Source organism: Uloborus diversus, unplaced genomic scaffold (genome assembly GCF_026930045.1).
Source record: "Uloborus diversus isolate 005 unplaced genomic scaffold, Udiv.v.3.1 scaffold_530, whole genome shotgun sequence".
Lineage (NCBI taxonomy): Eukaryota > Metazoa > Arthropoda > Arachnida > Araneae > Uloboridae > Uloborus > Uloborus diversus.
In genome coordinates, this window is record NW_026558715.1 from 13,309 (window position 1) to 26,563 (window position 13,255).

The following is a 13,255-nucleotide window of genomic DNA, read 5'->3' on the forward strand; positions in this document are numbered from 1 at the left end:
TATGAGCAGATAACGAAGTGCTTCTCTTTTCTCCTCTCTCGTTTTTCCTCTCTGTCCATTAAGTTTCATGATCTGTCGAGCAAGCAGTTTTTATTTTGTTTGATCTTGATTTGCAAAAGAATGTATAACTTTTAAAACACTTTGTTTGCCTATTTTTTTTTTTTTTTTTCATATTTTTGTAGTTACAATTACCTAATATAAGGCCTCAAAATACAGCTTTTTTTTTCGAAAATTTCTCGGGGGAAAACCCCCCGACCCCCTGAAATTATGGATGTTCTACATCCGACTTAAAGGGACACTCTCCTGTTATCCTAACCACTACAAGGTGAATAAGAAAAATAATAAGAAATTAAATTAACAACAGTCCAAACAGATGAATCATTAAAAATCGAGACAAAAAAGTTTTCTATGTTAACATTTTTATGCGTTTGGTGTGTCTATATATACTATATGTATGTGTGTTAGGGCAATGTGCTAATCCGGGCCCCTCCCGAAAAAAATTTCTGGATACGGCCTTGACCTACATAATGCTATTATGTTATTTATCTATTCATTTTTTTTATTGAACTAAATCTCGTAATAGGTTTGTAACGATACGCTATTTTTTTTCCGATCAAAAATGTTTGAAATGTACATTTCAGCGGACTTCAGTTAGGTAAATTATAATGCAGGATCTTGGATGTTTCTCAATAATATGCGAAGATTTCATTTTCTTTTTAAATTTGGCAGAAAAAAATACTTTTTATCACTTTTATTCCTTTAGTTCATTGATTATTACTATTTCAATTCTTAAAGATTACGAAGGTTTTCTGCTTTTTTCTTTTTCTTTTGCTGTTTTTAATCACTTTCAGAAATTGGCGACTCCATTTCTGAAAAACTGGTGGATGTTGGCGACGGCCCTGAGCGCTTCTTCGAAAAAGTTTCGAAATTGAGGTTTATTAGATCATCTTTAATAAAGTGAATGCGGTGATTCGTCCCCGGAAAGCTTCCGAAATTTAAAGTTCAAACATCGTATTTGTAGGCCATTTTTGCTGACTCTAGAGAAAAGGCATGCGTTTCAAAACTTTCCTGTGGAAATTTTTCGCATTTGAAATCTTAAATGGCATAACTGTATGTTGTCTTTGATAACTTTAGAGGACGGGATGGTGTTCGGGGGACTCTCTTCTGGAAAGTTTTCGAAATTGAAGAGCTAAAACGAAATTGTAGACAATTATAATTTCGGAAATTATAATTTCGCTGAAGTTAGGGTGGCTCCTCTAGTAAGTTTCTGAAATTTAAAATCCAATATGCTAAATTTTAAACGATCTTTTATGATGTGGGTCATCTAGGTGCTATCCCCTGAAAATTTTCAAAATTGAAGTACTTTAAATGGAAATTTCGGCGATCTTTAATAATGCTGGGGTAAGGCGGCGAGTTATGTTTCTCGTACCCCAACGGTGGTTGCCGCTGATTTAGTCGACAAAATTGATTTTCGATTGATTTTTTTTTCTTTTTCATTTAAAGTTGGGAGAAATATTTTTAATCATATCTTCAATTTCGCGCCCGTAGGGAGGGGGTTGGTGTCTCCCTGCTCCTCCTAGTTACGCTCCTGATCACGTTTTGAATTTAAAATAAAATTTATTGAGTAGTAGTGACATTTGCCGCCTTTAAAAAAAAATAGCAGCACCTGAAAGGGAAAAGGTATGTGGAAGTGTGATAAGTGTCAAATGAAATGATTAAAAGGATAATCTGATCCAATGAAAAAGCCCAAATTTAGCGCTATTAAGTGTGATAAGTTGAAAATGAGAAGTATAATACGCGCGTATAACAATTTTGTGTAAACATGCGCTACATTTAATAATGATTTAAAAGAAAATACTTTTAACGAAAAAAAAAATCTCTTATTTGAAAATTAATGGCTCCTACCTCTAATTTTGTTTCTCAGTCTGCTGGGGGGAGGGGGTAAATTAGAGTGCCGTAAAGTCTTCATAGGGCGCCGGCGCCACGAAATTTTCATTTTCTTCACTATTAGAGAATTATGAACTGTTGAAAAAATTCGCAGCGCTTCTGAATCATGAATAAAAATAAAAGGGCTATGCAATGAAGGCATACCAGTTTTATTCATTTTTGTCTGTTAGTTATGATCAGTTATATCAGTGATGAATCTAGGAAAGAAGCTGTGTGTGTGTGTGTATGTATATGAGGCTGCAGTCCTCACTTCCCGTCCGCAGTGGAAACCGAAGTTTTTGCCTTTCTTTTGCTTCGTTGGAAGCGCCATCAAGACAACATAAGAAATTTTGACCTTAGTCCAACCTCCCCCACCAGCACTAAAAACCCTGGCTTTGTCACCGAGTTATAGAGAGATGGACGCCGGACGAAAGTTAGATGTCCGAGATAGGCGCCATGGTTCAAAAAAATCTGGAAACCACGGCATTATTCAAAAATTTTAGGAGAAAGGTTTATAGTTTCAACTGAGTTCAAGTCGGCGCTGAATGGTTATTTATTGTCAGATTCGCGAATTGATACTTCAAATTAAAAAAAAAAAAAAAAAATCCTCTGATGTCACTTTTATTTTAAAAAAGGAGGGGGAAAACTCCGTAGCCATTTTATTCCTTGGGTGAAGGAGGTAGATTTGGATGGGAATGAAAAAAGCATTTTACATTAACGATTTTGATTAAACCGATAAATGGAGGTAACTTTGATTTTGAAAAGGGATGGTATACGTAGTTTTTATGATGTTAAGTCGTCTTATTTGTTCATCTCATACGATAAATCGTATGGTACCAGGCGCCGCAATAATCCGATACAAAATTCATTAAAAAAAAAAAAAAAAAAAAAACAGGCCCCGGCGCAGTAAGGCACCGGCGCACCGGGAATTTTTCCCGGTATCCCGGCGGCCCAGTACGCCACTTTATATATATATATATATATATATATATATATATTAGTACATACCGTTATGTTCCTTACTTGTGCTGAGCTGTATTAGAAAAAAACTAGGGGATTAGATATTCTTTCAACTTCAGTTCTACTCTATACGACCAAAAATCTAATACGTGCACCATTTAAATATCAGGTACTTGTGTTCAAATTTGTCACACTCACTTTGATACTGGAGCATTAGAATCATGACAAGTTATTCAATGCAATCTTTATACATAAAGGGCTACTTCTGTCCGGATTGTCCAAGGTAAACTTCCAAACTACTGAACTGATTTTAACCATTTTTTCACCATAGATAGCTACATTAGCAGGGAGCAACTTAGGCTATAATTTATTAATTAAAAACTTAGTTTAAAAAAGTTATGTTGGAAAACAATAAATTTCATGTAATTTCCCCATGTTATGATTAAATATAGAGTAATGAAATATACATGGAGGCCCCGTCTATGGTAAAAATTAGATGAAATTGAAGCCGAAATTATGTGATATAGCGGTGCAATGATGAGCGAAGTTATGATAACGTGATCGCTTCGCTAGTATAGTTATCACCACTCTCGCAAAGAGAGCGTATAAAGTAGCTGGCGGTTTGGTTTGCATTTTATTTCATGTTTTAATGCAATTTCAAAAACGTGCTCCATAAACTTGCAACAATATCTAAGTTTAAATTAACAACCAATTGAGATTCCGTAATGAAATGTTTTGAATCAAGATGTATCCTAGAATACTTAGCACGAAGCTAAGGATCTTGGGATACAGCGGAGCAACTTTCGGCTTCAATTTCTTAGTACAGCAGGGGCCTCTCTATGTAATTTCTTTACTCTATGTGATTAAATATAAAACCCATTGTTACAAAAATTCGTTGCTTAACAACAGCAATATTAAAAGTAATCATAATAAAAATTTTGAATCAAAGCTTCTCCTGTGTAAACATGAGTTTAAAGTCATTTAAGCATTTTGGAAACTCTCCGTTTTGCACCCTTAAAGAAGCACAGTAGAGAGCTTTTTTTTTTTCTTTTGTGTGTGTGTAATATTTAATCAAATAAAGCGCACGGTTTTTTTTTTTTTTTTTTTTTTTTTTGTGATCTTTGTTTTTGTTAGTTCATATCTTAGAAATTCAAATTTTTATATGCTTAAATTCGTTCTTTCGTTTCTAAATGAATATTCGTTGGTTTTTTATACTTATTGCTGTTTTACTTTTATGGGTAAGGAAAAAGCTCGATTTTTAACCACGTCAAAGCGGTGTGTTTTGAGTTCTTTCAGTTAAAACAGAAAACGAAAGAAAGTAGCTATTGTTTCTTACTTATTACTGACCTAGGCAACGCCGGGTATTTTTGCTAGTATACAATGAATATATATATATATATTATATATAATATATATATATATAATATATATATATAATATATATATATATAATATATATTATATATATATATATAATATATGTAATTTTTCATGTTAAGACAAACATGATTGCTGAGAATTGAGCCGTTTAAATTTTATCGCAATCCTTGTATCCTCTCTGTTGTAAAGAAAACTGCTTGGATAATAAAATACTATATTTTAAATCATATTGTTTTCGAGTATTTTACTAGTTCGCAATAAATTACAGCTTATTTCATGGATTATTCAAAATTTTCATGAAGTTTTTTTTTAATGTTTTACAACTTGCGGGCTATATCAATCTAGCTTTTATTTAATGACTTATTTTCCTAAATCGCGGATTATTTTACGTTTTATGGGATAATTTTAATCGTTGGGTGATTTATCTTTCTTTTGATGGAACTCTTTTTCTTGCTTAATACCTAGTTTTGTTTAAAAGTTCACTAAAAAGACAAAATAACGTATTTTATGACCGAAGCAAAAAAAAGTCTTTAAATATTTTAAATTAGAATGAGTCAGAAGATGTATGCATCACAAATTTGATACAGCGACTGCGTATGCGCGTGGACTTAGCTCATTTCAAATGTCTTGCTTAAATTAATTGTAAAAATTTTGTCTATAAACAAATTACTGCAAAACACGGATATCCACACATATATTTCAATTCATAATGTGTTATGTTTGTGAAAAATGCATTAATTTAGAAAATAAGAAAACCAATAAATAAGTGCTATTTTTCGCTTTCAATTATAAAGTTAGATGTATCATATGCGTACAGTTACATATTATGTCACGCAAAATACTTTCATGGTTTAACCCCAGTTTCGTCGACATTTAAAATTTCTTCCCCCTTAAATATATCAAAACTGAAAAACAGGAAGAAAAGAAATTTCGTATCGGCGAGATTGGGAGGGGGGGGGGGGTACTGTATTCTAATCTTATTCATTAATGTTTCTCTGCTTAAATATCAACAAACTGCATAGAATCTTAAAACAGAAAGCCCAATGAGCGAAGTCCGCGCGCATGCGCAGTCACTGTGGCAAATTTGTGATATCCGCGATTTGACGTCTAGTTGCAACATTGGATCTATTTTATTCGCAACTCCAACGAACTATAGGGGGCACTGAAGTCACTGTCTAATGGCGGAATTGAAAACTAAAACAAATGCACATGGTAACGAAGATAATGCTAAAAGTGTTGTGATTTTTGTTCGTACGTATGATTTTTTCGCTTTATTCTTTTTAAATTAATTTTCAAAGTCTTGTGGATATTCTGGCCCACGTAGAAAGAAATGAGAACTCAAGAAGCATTACTAAACGTCAAAGATTAATGCAAACTACGTAGTTCGTAGTTCTAAGCAGCTATTTCCACGATGTTGAATTCGATATTTATCAATTCTTGATAAAACTAAATAATAATTGTAGCCTGACAAGAATAACAATTAATGCTAGAAAATTCAATGTGACATTACAAATTGTTATCGAAAGAAGATGATACTTTTTTGCCTTGCTTGGCTAGCGCTTATTTTTTTTCCATTTGTAGCTGAGTTATTTCTCTCGAATTCCCGAATCGGTTCATTTAAAAATTTTCTGTTTCGATTTTTCTAATTTCTGAGTTACGATTTAATTGTGTCATGTTATGCAAATCATCAACAAAATTCTCACGGATATATGATGGTAGTTTTCTTTTCAGTTGATTGACCATTATTTCCTTTCACTTATCGAATTCTGTAATCTTACTACCATTTTATTCCACTCATGATAAAAATTAAAAATGGTTTAACTAAAAACGCGAAATCTCGCCAAGGCTACTTTGCTCGCACTATACAAAAACTATAACCCTAAACAAATTTGGCGAAACCTTTCAGCTGAGAATAAAAGGAATAAAGTAAATTCTTTCTCGGTTATTCATTTTGTTCTACGATAATATATTCAAGAAAATATTTTGCATACTGTCCATTCCAACTAAATGCTGCTGTAAAATATGGTAAGTTTAATTAATTTAAGATTAAAAAAACCCCCATATTCTTACAAATTCATACAAAACAATAAAATTTTTTACCTTGTATAACGTTATCCAAGTTTGTTAATCCAGAATTTTCGCTTTCACCAATTATTAAGGAAATAATGAAAACTAACATTATTTTGAGAAGCTCGAGAATACTACTAAGGGACGAATTAATTTCTGTAGCTGAAAGCAAACTAAGACACATCGATTGCGTTAATAAATACTCAGAACAAACTGCCTGTGTTTACGTCAACAGACACACGTTGTTACGCAACGTGGCAATGTTTTAGTTCCATCGGCAGTTTTGTAAATCACCGCAAGGTAGCGTATTCGAGCGCTGGAGTTCCGAATTAGTCTTGGTTGAATTTCATTTCCAAAGACAACTTTCAAACAATCGTTAGACCTTAGATCTGTTCTAGCCTTGCATCCTTGCAATCAGAGATTAACAAACCCTATAAGCTGAGAGTAAGTACATATGAATTCAGGGGAAATTAGTGATTTTCAAACTTTAATTACTCCGGCCCATGATGTCCCTGGGGTTTAAAGTTTTGTATATGTCCTCAATGGCTCCCCAAGAATATGTATACAAGAAATCATTACCATAGCCCCCCCCCGGGGGGGCTGCTGCAGAACTCCGGGAAGGTACGATTTGTGGGGTAAAAGCGAAGGGGGAATGGGTTAAATGGCACAAAAGGCACATCAGTAGGGCACAATTAATGTGTGTGCGAAATTTCAGCTTGATTCCTTTTTTCGTTTGGACTGTAGCCCTGTCAAAGAAAGCGAAAACTTTTTTGAACAGCGATTTTATAGCTTAAATTCCTCCTCCCCCTGATGATCCAGGGGATTGTATTTCGGTTTACGCTACCACTAAAGATTGAGTGTACCAAAAATCAACTCCGAGTCTTCATGGGACTGAGATACAGAGGGGTGAAAAACCAAGAAAACACCAACTTGTTCTGTCGTGTAAACTATTCTTGGTCGCTTCTATTTTCTTTTGTCTTTGGCGGTGGGTTTGCTTTTGTCGGCTGCTGACGTTTGGTTTTCTTGGCGGCGGGACGCTTCCGCGTCCCGTGATATTGTGATGGATCCCCAAATCTGTTGTAGAAATCACAGATCAGTGTATATAACTGATTTGTATTTCATTAGGTGTGTAAGAACACAACCCAGTCAACAGGTAGAACCTTGCACATGCAAGTCACAAATCCTCGCATTTTTTCTGATGGTTCTGAATTGTAGTTGTAGTATCGGTGTGTCGTTTTATTTTTCACACTTTAGTACGAAGTTTTCCGCGGTTTTTAGAATCTTTTATTTGTTCCGTTTCAACATTCATACAGCAGTTGTATGAATGTTGGTTCTGAACGTAAAATATCATTGCAACTTTCGTATGCTCTTTTTTTAATTATTTTTTGAGAGTTGTGCATCGTACAGGATTTCCGAAAAGTCTTGGACACATTTTGAAATTTATAGAAAAGCAACTATTTGTCTTCCGAATATGCGGTTTACGCCATAATACACAGGTTCAAGAATTTTTATGACATCGTCAAAAAATTTAAAAGAAGGGGAAAAGCGTAATTATAAGTAATCGCTGTAATAGTCACAGGGAGAAAAACAAACATAATGTGAGGTGTTTAAATCTTTTATTAACCTTAAAGTGATACCTTTCATTACCAGAATTCAATGTGTGCACCGTATGTTGCTCGAACAATGTCTAAACGGTACTCAAGTTCATCCCATATCCACAAACGGTACACATTGAACTCTGGTACGTTTCTTTTTCTTATTATGACGGCACAGCGATTGCTTTCTTTTTCTTTCTTTTTTTTTCAATGTCATAAAATGTTCATGAACCTGAAAATTTCTTCGATGTATTACGGCGCAAACCATATTTATACGACAATTTGTTGCTTTGATATGAATTTTTAAAAAGTGTCAGGACTTCTAATATACCCTGTACTACATCATGTCTTCAAATGTATGACACATTTTCTTTTTAGTGGCTGACGCTAGCGGCAAATTTCCAAGTGGTATTTTGGAAGGCACAGTCATGGACTTCGGAGCATTTGATCAATGCCTACGCATCCGGGTCAATGACTCGCAAGGACAAGAATCCTTCCGAGGACAATATTGTATGGTTGGATATCAGTCTCCTTTACTGTATCCGGTAAACGAAAAGACTGCACAAGGAAGCAGTTATTTAGATGCCCATGGAACTCCCCCTGAATGGGTAAGTGTGCAAGAAGATTGAGGAGCGAGGATTTGCGGCAAAATACAATAAAATATAATATATCAAAAAACCAACTCAGCAAAATGAATATTTTTGTTGAATCAGTCTTGAAGCACGAATGTTTCATCTCATACACTTCGATAACATAACTTGATCTCGAATTGATCTGAAAATAATTTAAAATTGTTTTTTAATTTTTGAGAACTAAATATGATAAATTTTATTCATTGAAAATTATATAAAATCTATATAAGGGTGTCATGCCGCTCCCCTCCCCCTAAATCGTCGAAAATATTATCTGTCCACATTGTGTTCAAACAGTTTATGAATGAAATATAAATGATTTCTGTAATATTTTCAATGCATTACTTTAAAGTAAATGTTTTCAATATCACTTTTTTTATTGCTAATGAAATTGGTTAATAACGTTAATGCTCTACTGTGGTAATGTTCGTATAGAGCAACTGGTTGCATCGGTCGAATAATTTGATGCCAGTGCTTATTATTGCGAGTATCCACTGAAGCCCAAAACTGTTACTTCATTTATGAGGGGTGGGGGGGGGGTCATTTTTCAGCATTTCAGCAAGAACCTCCCCTTCCCCTAAAATGGTAGTCTGCATCCGCCTCTGAACTTATTTATATGGTCTGCTGTTCAGCTGTTCTCATCTTTTTTATTAATATTTTTAACAAACAGATTGTTTGAACTGAGAACAAATCTGTACGTCTTATGCAAAAGGTCTTTCATTTTCCTTTTTTGAAATGACTGTTTATCGGAGGTGGGGAGATAATTGTTTTTTAATTCCAAATTGCTTTAAAAATTTCTTTGTCTCCTATTTATTCTTGAAGTGAAATTTAAATGGCAGGTAAAGTTTTTGCAGACGAACCATTTTCAAAGCAGAAAACGCAGCTTGCTTTGCCATAATTTCTGACGCAGGAAAACCACTGATTATTAACTTTTAAGTAATGTAACTATTAAGTAGGAAAATGTCTAATGTTTCTTTTTAAGTTGCGAAGGAAAATATTGCAGATTTCGTGCATAATAAACGAGGATATTTTTAGTAAAAAAATTAAGTTTTTTATGTGCGTGACAATTCCATTAAATTTGTCTCGAAATGTTTAAAATTTTTATTTATAATTGTAGAGAATTTAGTTATTTACTTGAACAAAAATTAAGAAGATTCAGAGGAGGAATTTTACTTAGACGGTAAGATTTGAACTAACTCATCAGTGATGAAATAAGACTTCGAAGGATTGGATCTCTTTAATAAAGTAGCAGCTACTTTAAAAAAAGTATGAGACATAACCAAAAGCTGACACATCTCAATCTTTATCTAACCATTTTAACAATTCAATTCGCATCCAAGTTAAGAAAAAAAATATCCTTCGGCAATTTATCAATCTCACAATTGTCATAAATTTACCGCACGTATTTTCTTATTTAATATCGCTTAGTCCGTTTAGATTCTTAGGATTATTGGCAGTAAACATAATCAATCTTCACTATTTTTTTTGTAGACGTAACTAATTTATGATACTTGCTTTTCGGAAAGAGAAGTTACAAATATTTTCATAGCTGGATATTGTTTTACCTGTTATTTTCATTACGAGGTTATAGTCACGTGTGTGATAGTTAGATAATAGTTTCACGGTTAAATAGCAGTCCCATTTCATTAACTTTCGTACTAAGTTGGAAAATTCCTTTAGTATGCGTTTCTATCTACTGTTACTGTTTTAAAATAATATTTCGCGCTCTCTCTCTCTCTCTCTTTCATTAATGTTTAACGTCACTATTTAAATTTCTAGGCAAACGAAGTGCTGGAAAAAGGTGCTGGATACTTAAAACGAGTAGCATTTTGGTTTGGTACTTGCATTCCTTCTACTTGCTCTGAGGAGGATGTGCAAAAGATATGCCAAGTGGGTACGTTGTAAATGAATCCTTCTTTTGCTCTTGAAAAATTTGTTTCCAAAATGTGACATAGCTCATTAAAATGCATCAAAAAAGCTGAAATATACGAGGCACGTTTTAAAGTAAGGTCCATTTTGAAAAAAAAAAGAACGAGTACAGATAGAGCAAAGAAATGCATTGCACAAAAATCTACCACCCTTGCGCTATTTTTCGACATTGCTTTCGTGATTTTCCAAGCATTTGTCATAGCGCGGTAAGGGGTTTTTGTGCATCTATTCGTTGAAAGTTGCCGCCTGTGGAGTCAACCATGGGTAACATGTTCTCTGAACTCATTATTGTTGATGTGCCACAGACCGCCAAGGAAAAATTTTAGATGCTGAAACAAATGAAAGTTGCTACGAGCGAGGTGGAGGCAGCCCAAAGGATATTTCAAAAACGCCCCAGCCAAAATCCTGTAAGAATCCTCATGAATGACTACACAGGCGGCAACTTTGTACGAATAGGTATACAAAACCTGTACCACGCTATGACAAATGCTTGGAAAGTCACGGGAGCAATGTCGAAAAATAGCGTAAAGGTGGTAGATTTTTGTGCAATAAATTTCTTTGCTCTATCTGAACTGTTCTTTTTTTATTTCCAAACGGACCTTACTTTTAAAACTTGCCTCATACTTCAAAAGTTGAAATAAATTTTCAGCTCGTCTAAACATCAATTTGAATGATTAATTTCATTTGGCTGCTGCTGTTTTTAACCCCCAACGCAATAAAAGAGGGTTTTTCGTTTGGCGGGCAAGGGAATGTGGGGGAAAATGAAGTAGCCTCAACCAACCTCATTCGTTCTTTTTCACTCCAACTCCATACTGTGCCGCCATTCATTTTGACCTGAAACGAACCGCGCCTAATTATTTGAACTAGTGTTCGCCCTGTGGTCGAAATTCGACCATATTCATAAATGAATATTTGAGAAAACTTGTATGAATTTAACTATTTCCAACATTTTTATCTCTACTCTTACTCATGTTTACTGCGGCATATCTGGAAGCATACAATTTTTATATGTACACACAATACCAAACAGTAGTAATTTATTTCAATTTTCCTTTTTGTCTCTTAATCTCAAAATAAATGGATGAAAGGGGATATTTCGGTGATGGGGTCGTTTCCGAAATTAAAAAAAAATAATTTTTTCTGAAAGAGCATGCTTAAAAACGAAGTATTTAACCATTTTTTTTAAATAATTTGAAGAAATCAAATATTTTTTAACAATTATTTTAATTGGTGCGCGGATTGAAATTCATTTTTTACGCTTCTTCAATTTGACATCAAAAGCGATGAAATGTCATTCACTGATGTCATTAGCGCACAGAGCAAATTGTCATAACCTGAAAACGCGGTTGACAACAAAGCGTAATCATTTGGCGCGGCAATGGAGTAGCACGTCAAAGTACATCACCTGTAACGTCACAAAGACCACGCTTTATTTCCGAAATCGGACAGTTACGAAAATTAATAAAAAATAATTGTTGAGAAAATAAATCTTTTTCTGGCTCCACGGTTTTTTTTTTTTTTTTTTTTTTGAGCAATCATGATTGCTTATTGTTCTTACTTGACCGTCATTGGCGTTGATGTTCCTTTTTCAGCTTGGACCAGGGGCCTCTGCAGCACCATCACCCACCGGCCTCTGCAGGCGCTTCGGAATCCGCTTTTCCTGGTCGGAGGCGTCCATGTCCTGCACACACACATGCTCACACACATACACACTCACATGTACACACACGCCTACGTGCATACACTCAGGTCTACGCACACACACACAAACCTACACATGCATGCACGCGCGCCTACGCACACACACAACTATACACACATAACCGCCCAGGAGGAGGGGCCAGCTTGGGGGGACAGGAGCCGTTTCTAGAAACAATAACTCCAATGAGTAAGCCCTGTCGCAACTCGTGATTGCGAAATACATAATTTGAATTCAAAATCTCAGAATTCAAATTATTATTTTTTCTTTTTGCTTATTCTATCAATTTTAGTGACTAAAAGTAGTTTTTTTGACTGAAAGAAACAATCCCATAGAGAAATTGGTGTGGCCGTCAAATTCTTCGTTTGAATAATTTTATTTTGGACACCATGTTGCTTTGTGCTAACCCTATGAAAATAGAAGTTTCCCAACTCTTTGTTTACGTATGCAAAGGAAAAACTTTTTCGCGCTGGCAATGGAAACAAAAAATTTGGCGCAATGGATAAAAATCGACAATTATCCAATTTTCGAAATCTTCCCATATAAAATGAAGCATCAAAACTCAGTTTATACGTAAAACTTCTGCGTAAACAATATTACATATAAAACGTCTACTATTATTGAGTAAGTTGCTTTGAGGTCGTCATTAGAAATATAAATTTCCAAGTATCAAATGAACGAACTCGACTCGTGGCAACATACAACTGTCCATTCGAAAACACGTCGCAATAATAGTACGATTTAAAAAAAAAAAAAAAAGTCGTCTTATAGTGATTTGTTTATAGTTAAGGGTGGTGCATAACTGATGTCATACTTTTCAACATTTTTGACCCTCTGCTCCTTTCTCAAAGTTTTACCCTTCACCATACCACCTCTTCCCTTTGTCACATGTCACGCTGTTTTTCATAAACGTTCCTTTAAAAAAAAAAACTTTTTGTCACATTTTCCCCATTGTATGTCCCTCTTGTTATTTCGTTCCTCTCCCTTGTCAGGAACTGTTTCAATTTTGCAAACCCCACCTTAAAGCGGGACTTCATTCGTGGACAGCCCCTCTATTGTGATAACCG

The 13,255-nt window shown here is 34.6% G+C and overlaps 1 protein-coding gene across 1 annotated transcript in view; it reads left to right on the forward strand.

The window, feature by feature from the left end:
- The first annotated feature begins 8,016 nt into the window (after nt 1-8,016).
- The window catches only part of LOC129233565 (nose resistant to fluoxetine protein 6-like), a 46,879-nt gene continuing 41,640 nt past the window's right edge, over nt 8,017-13,255 (forward strand). Inside the window, exons 1-3 of the mRNA XM_054867574.1 lie at nt 8,017-8,074; nt 8,307-8,536; nt 10,340-10,454. Coding sequence (XP_054723549.1) covers nt 8,017-8,074; nt 8,307-8,536; nt 10,340-10,454 — 403 coding nt within the window. The remainder of the gene's footprint in view (nt 8,075-8,306; nt 8,537-10,339; nt 10,455-13,255) is intronic.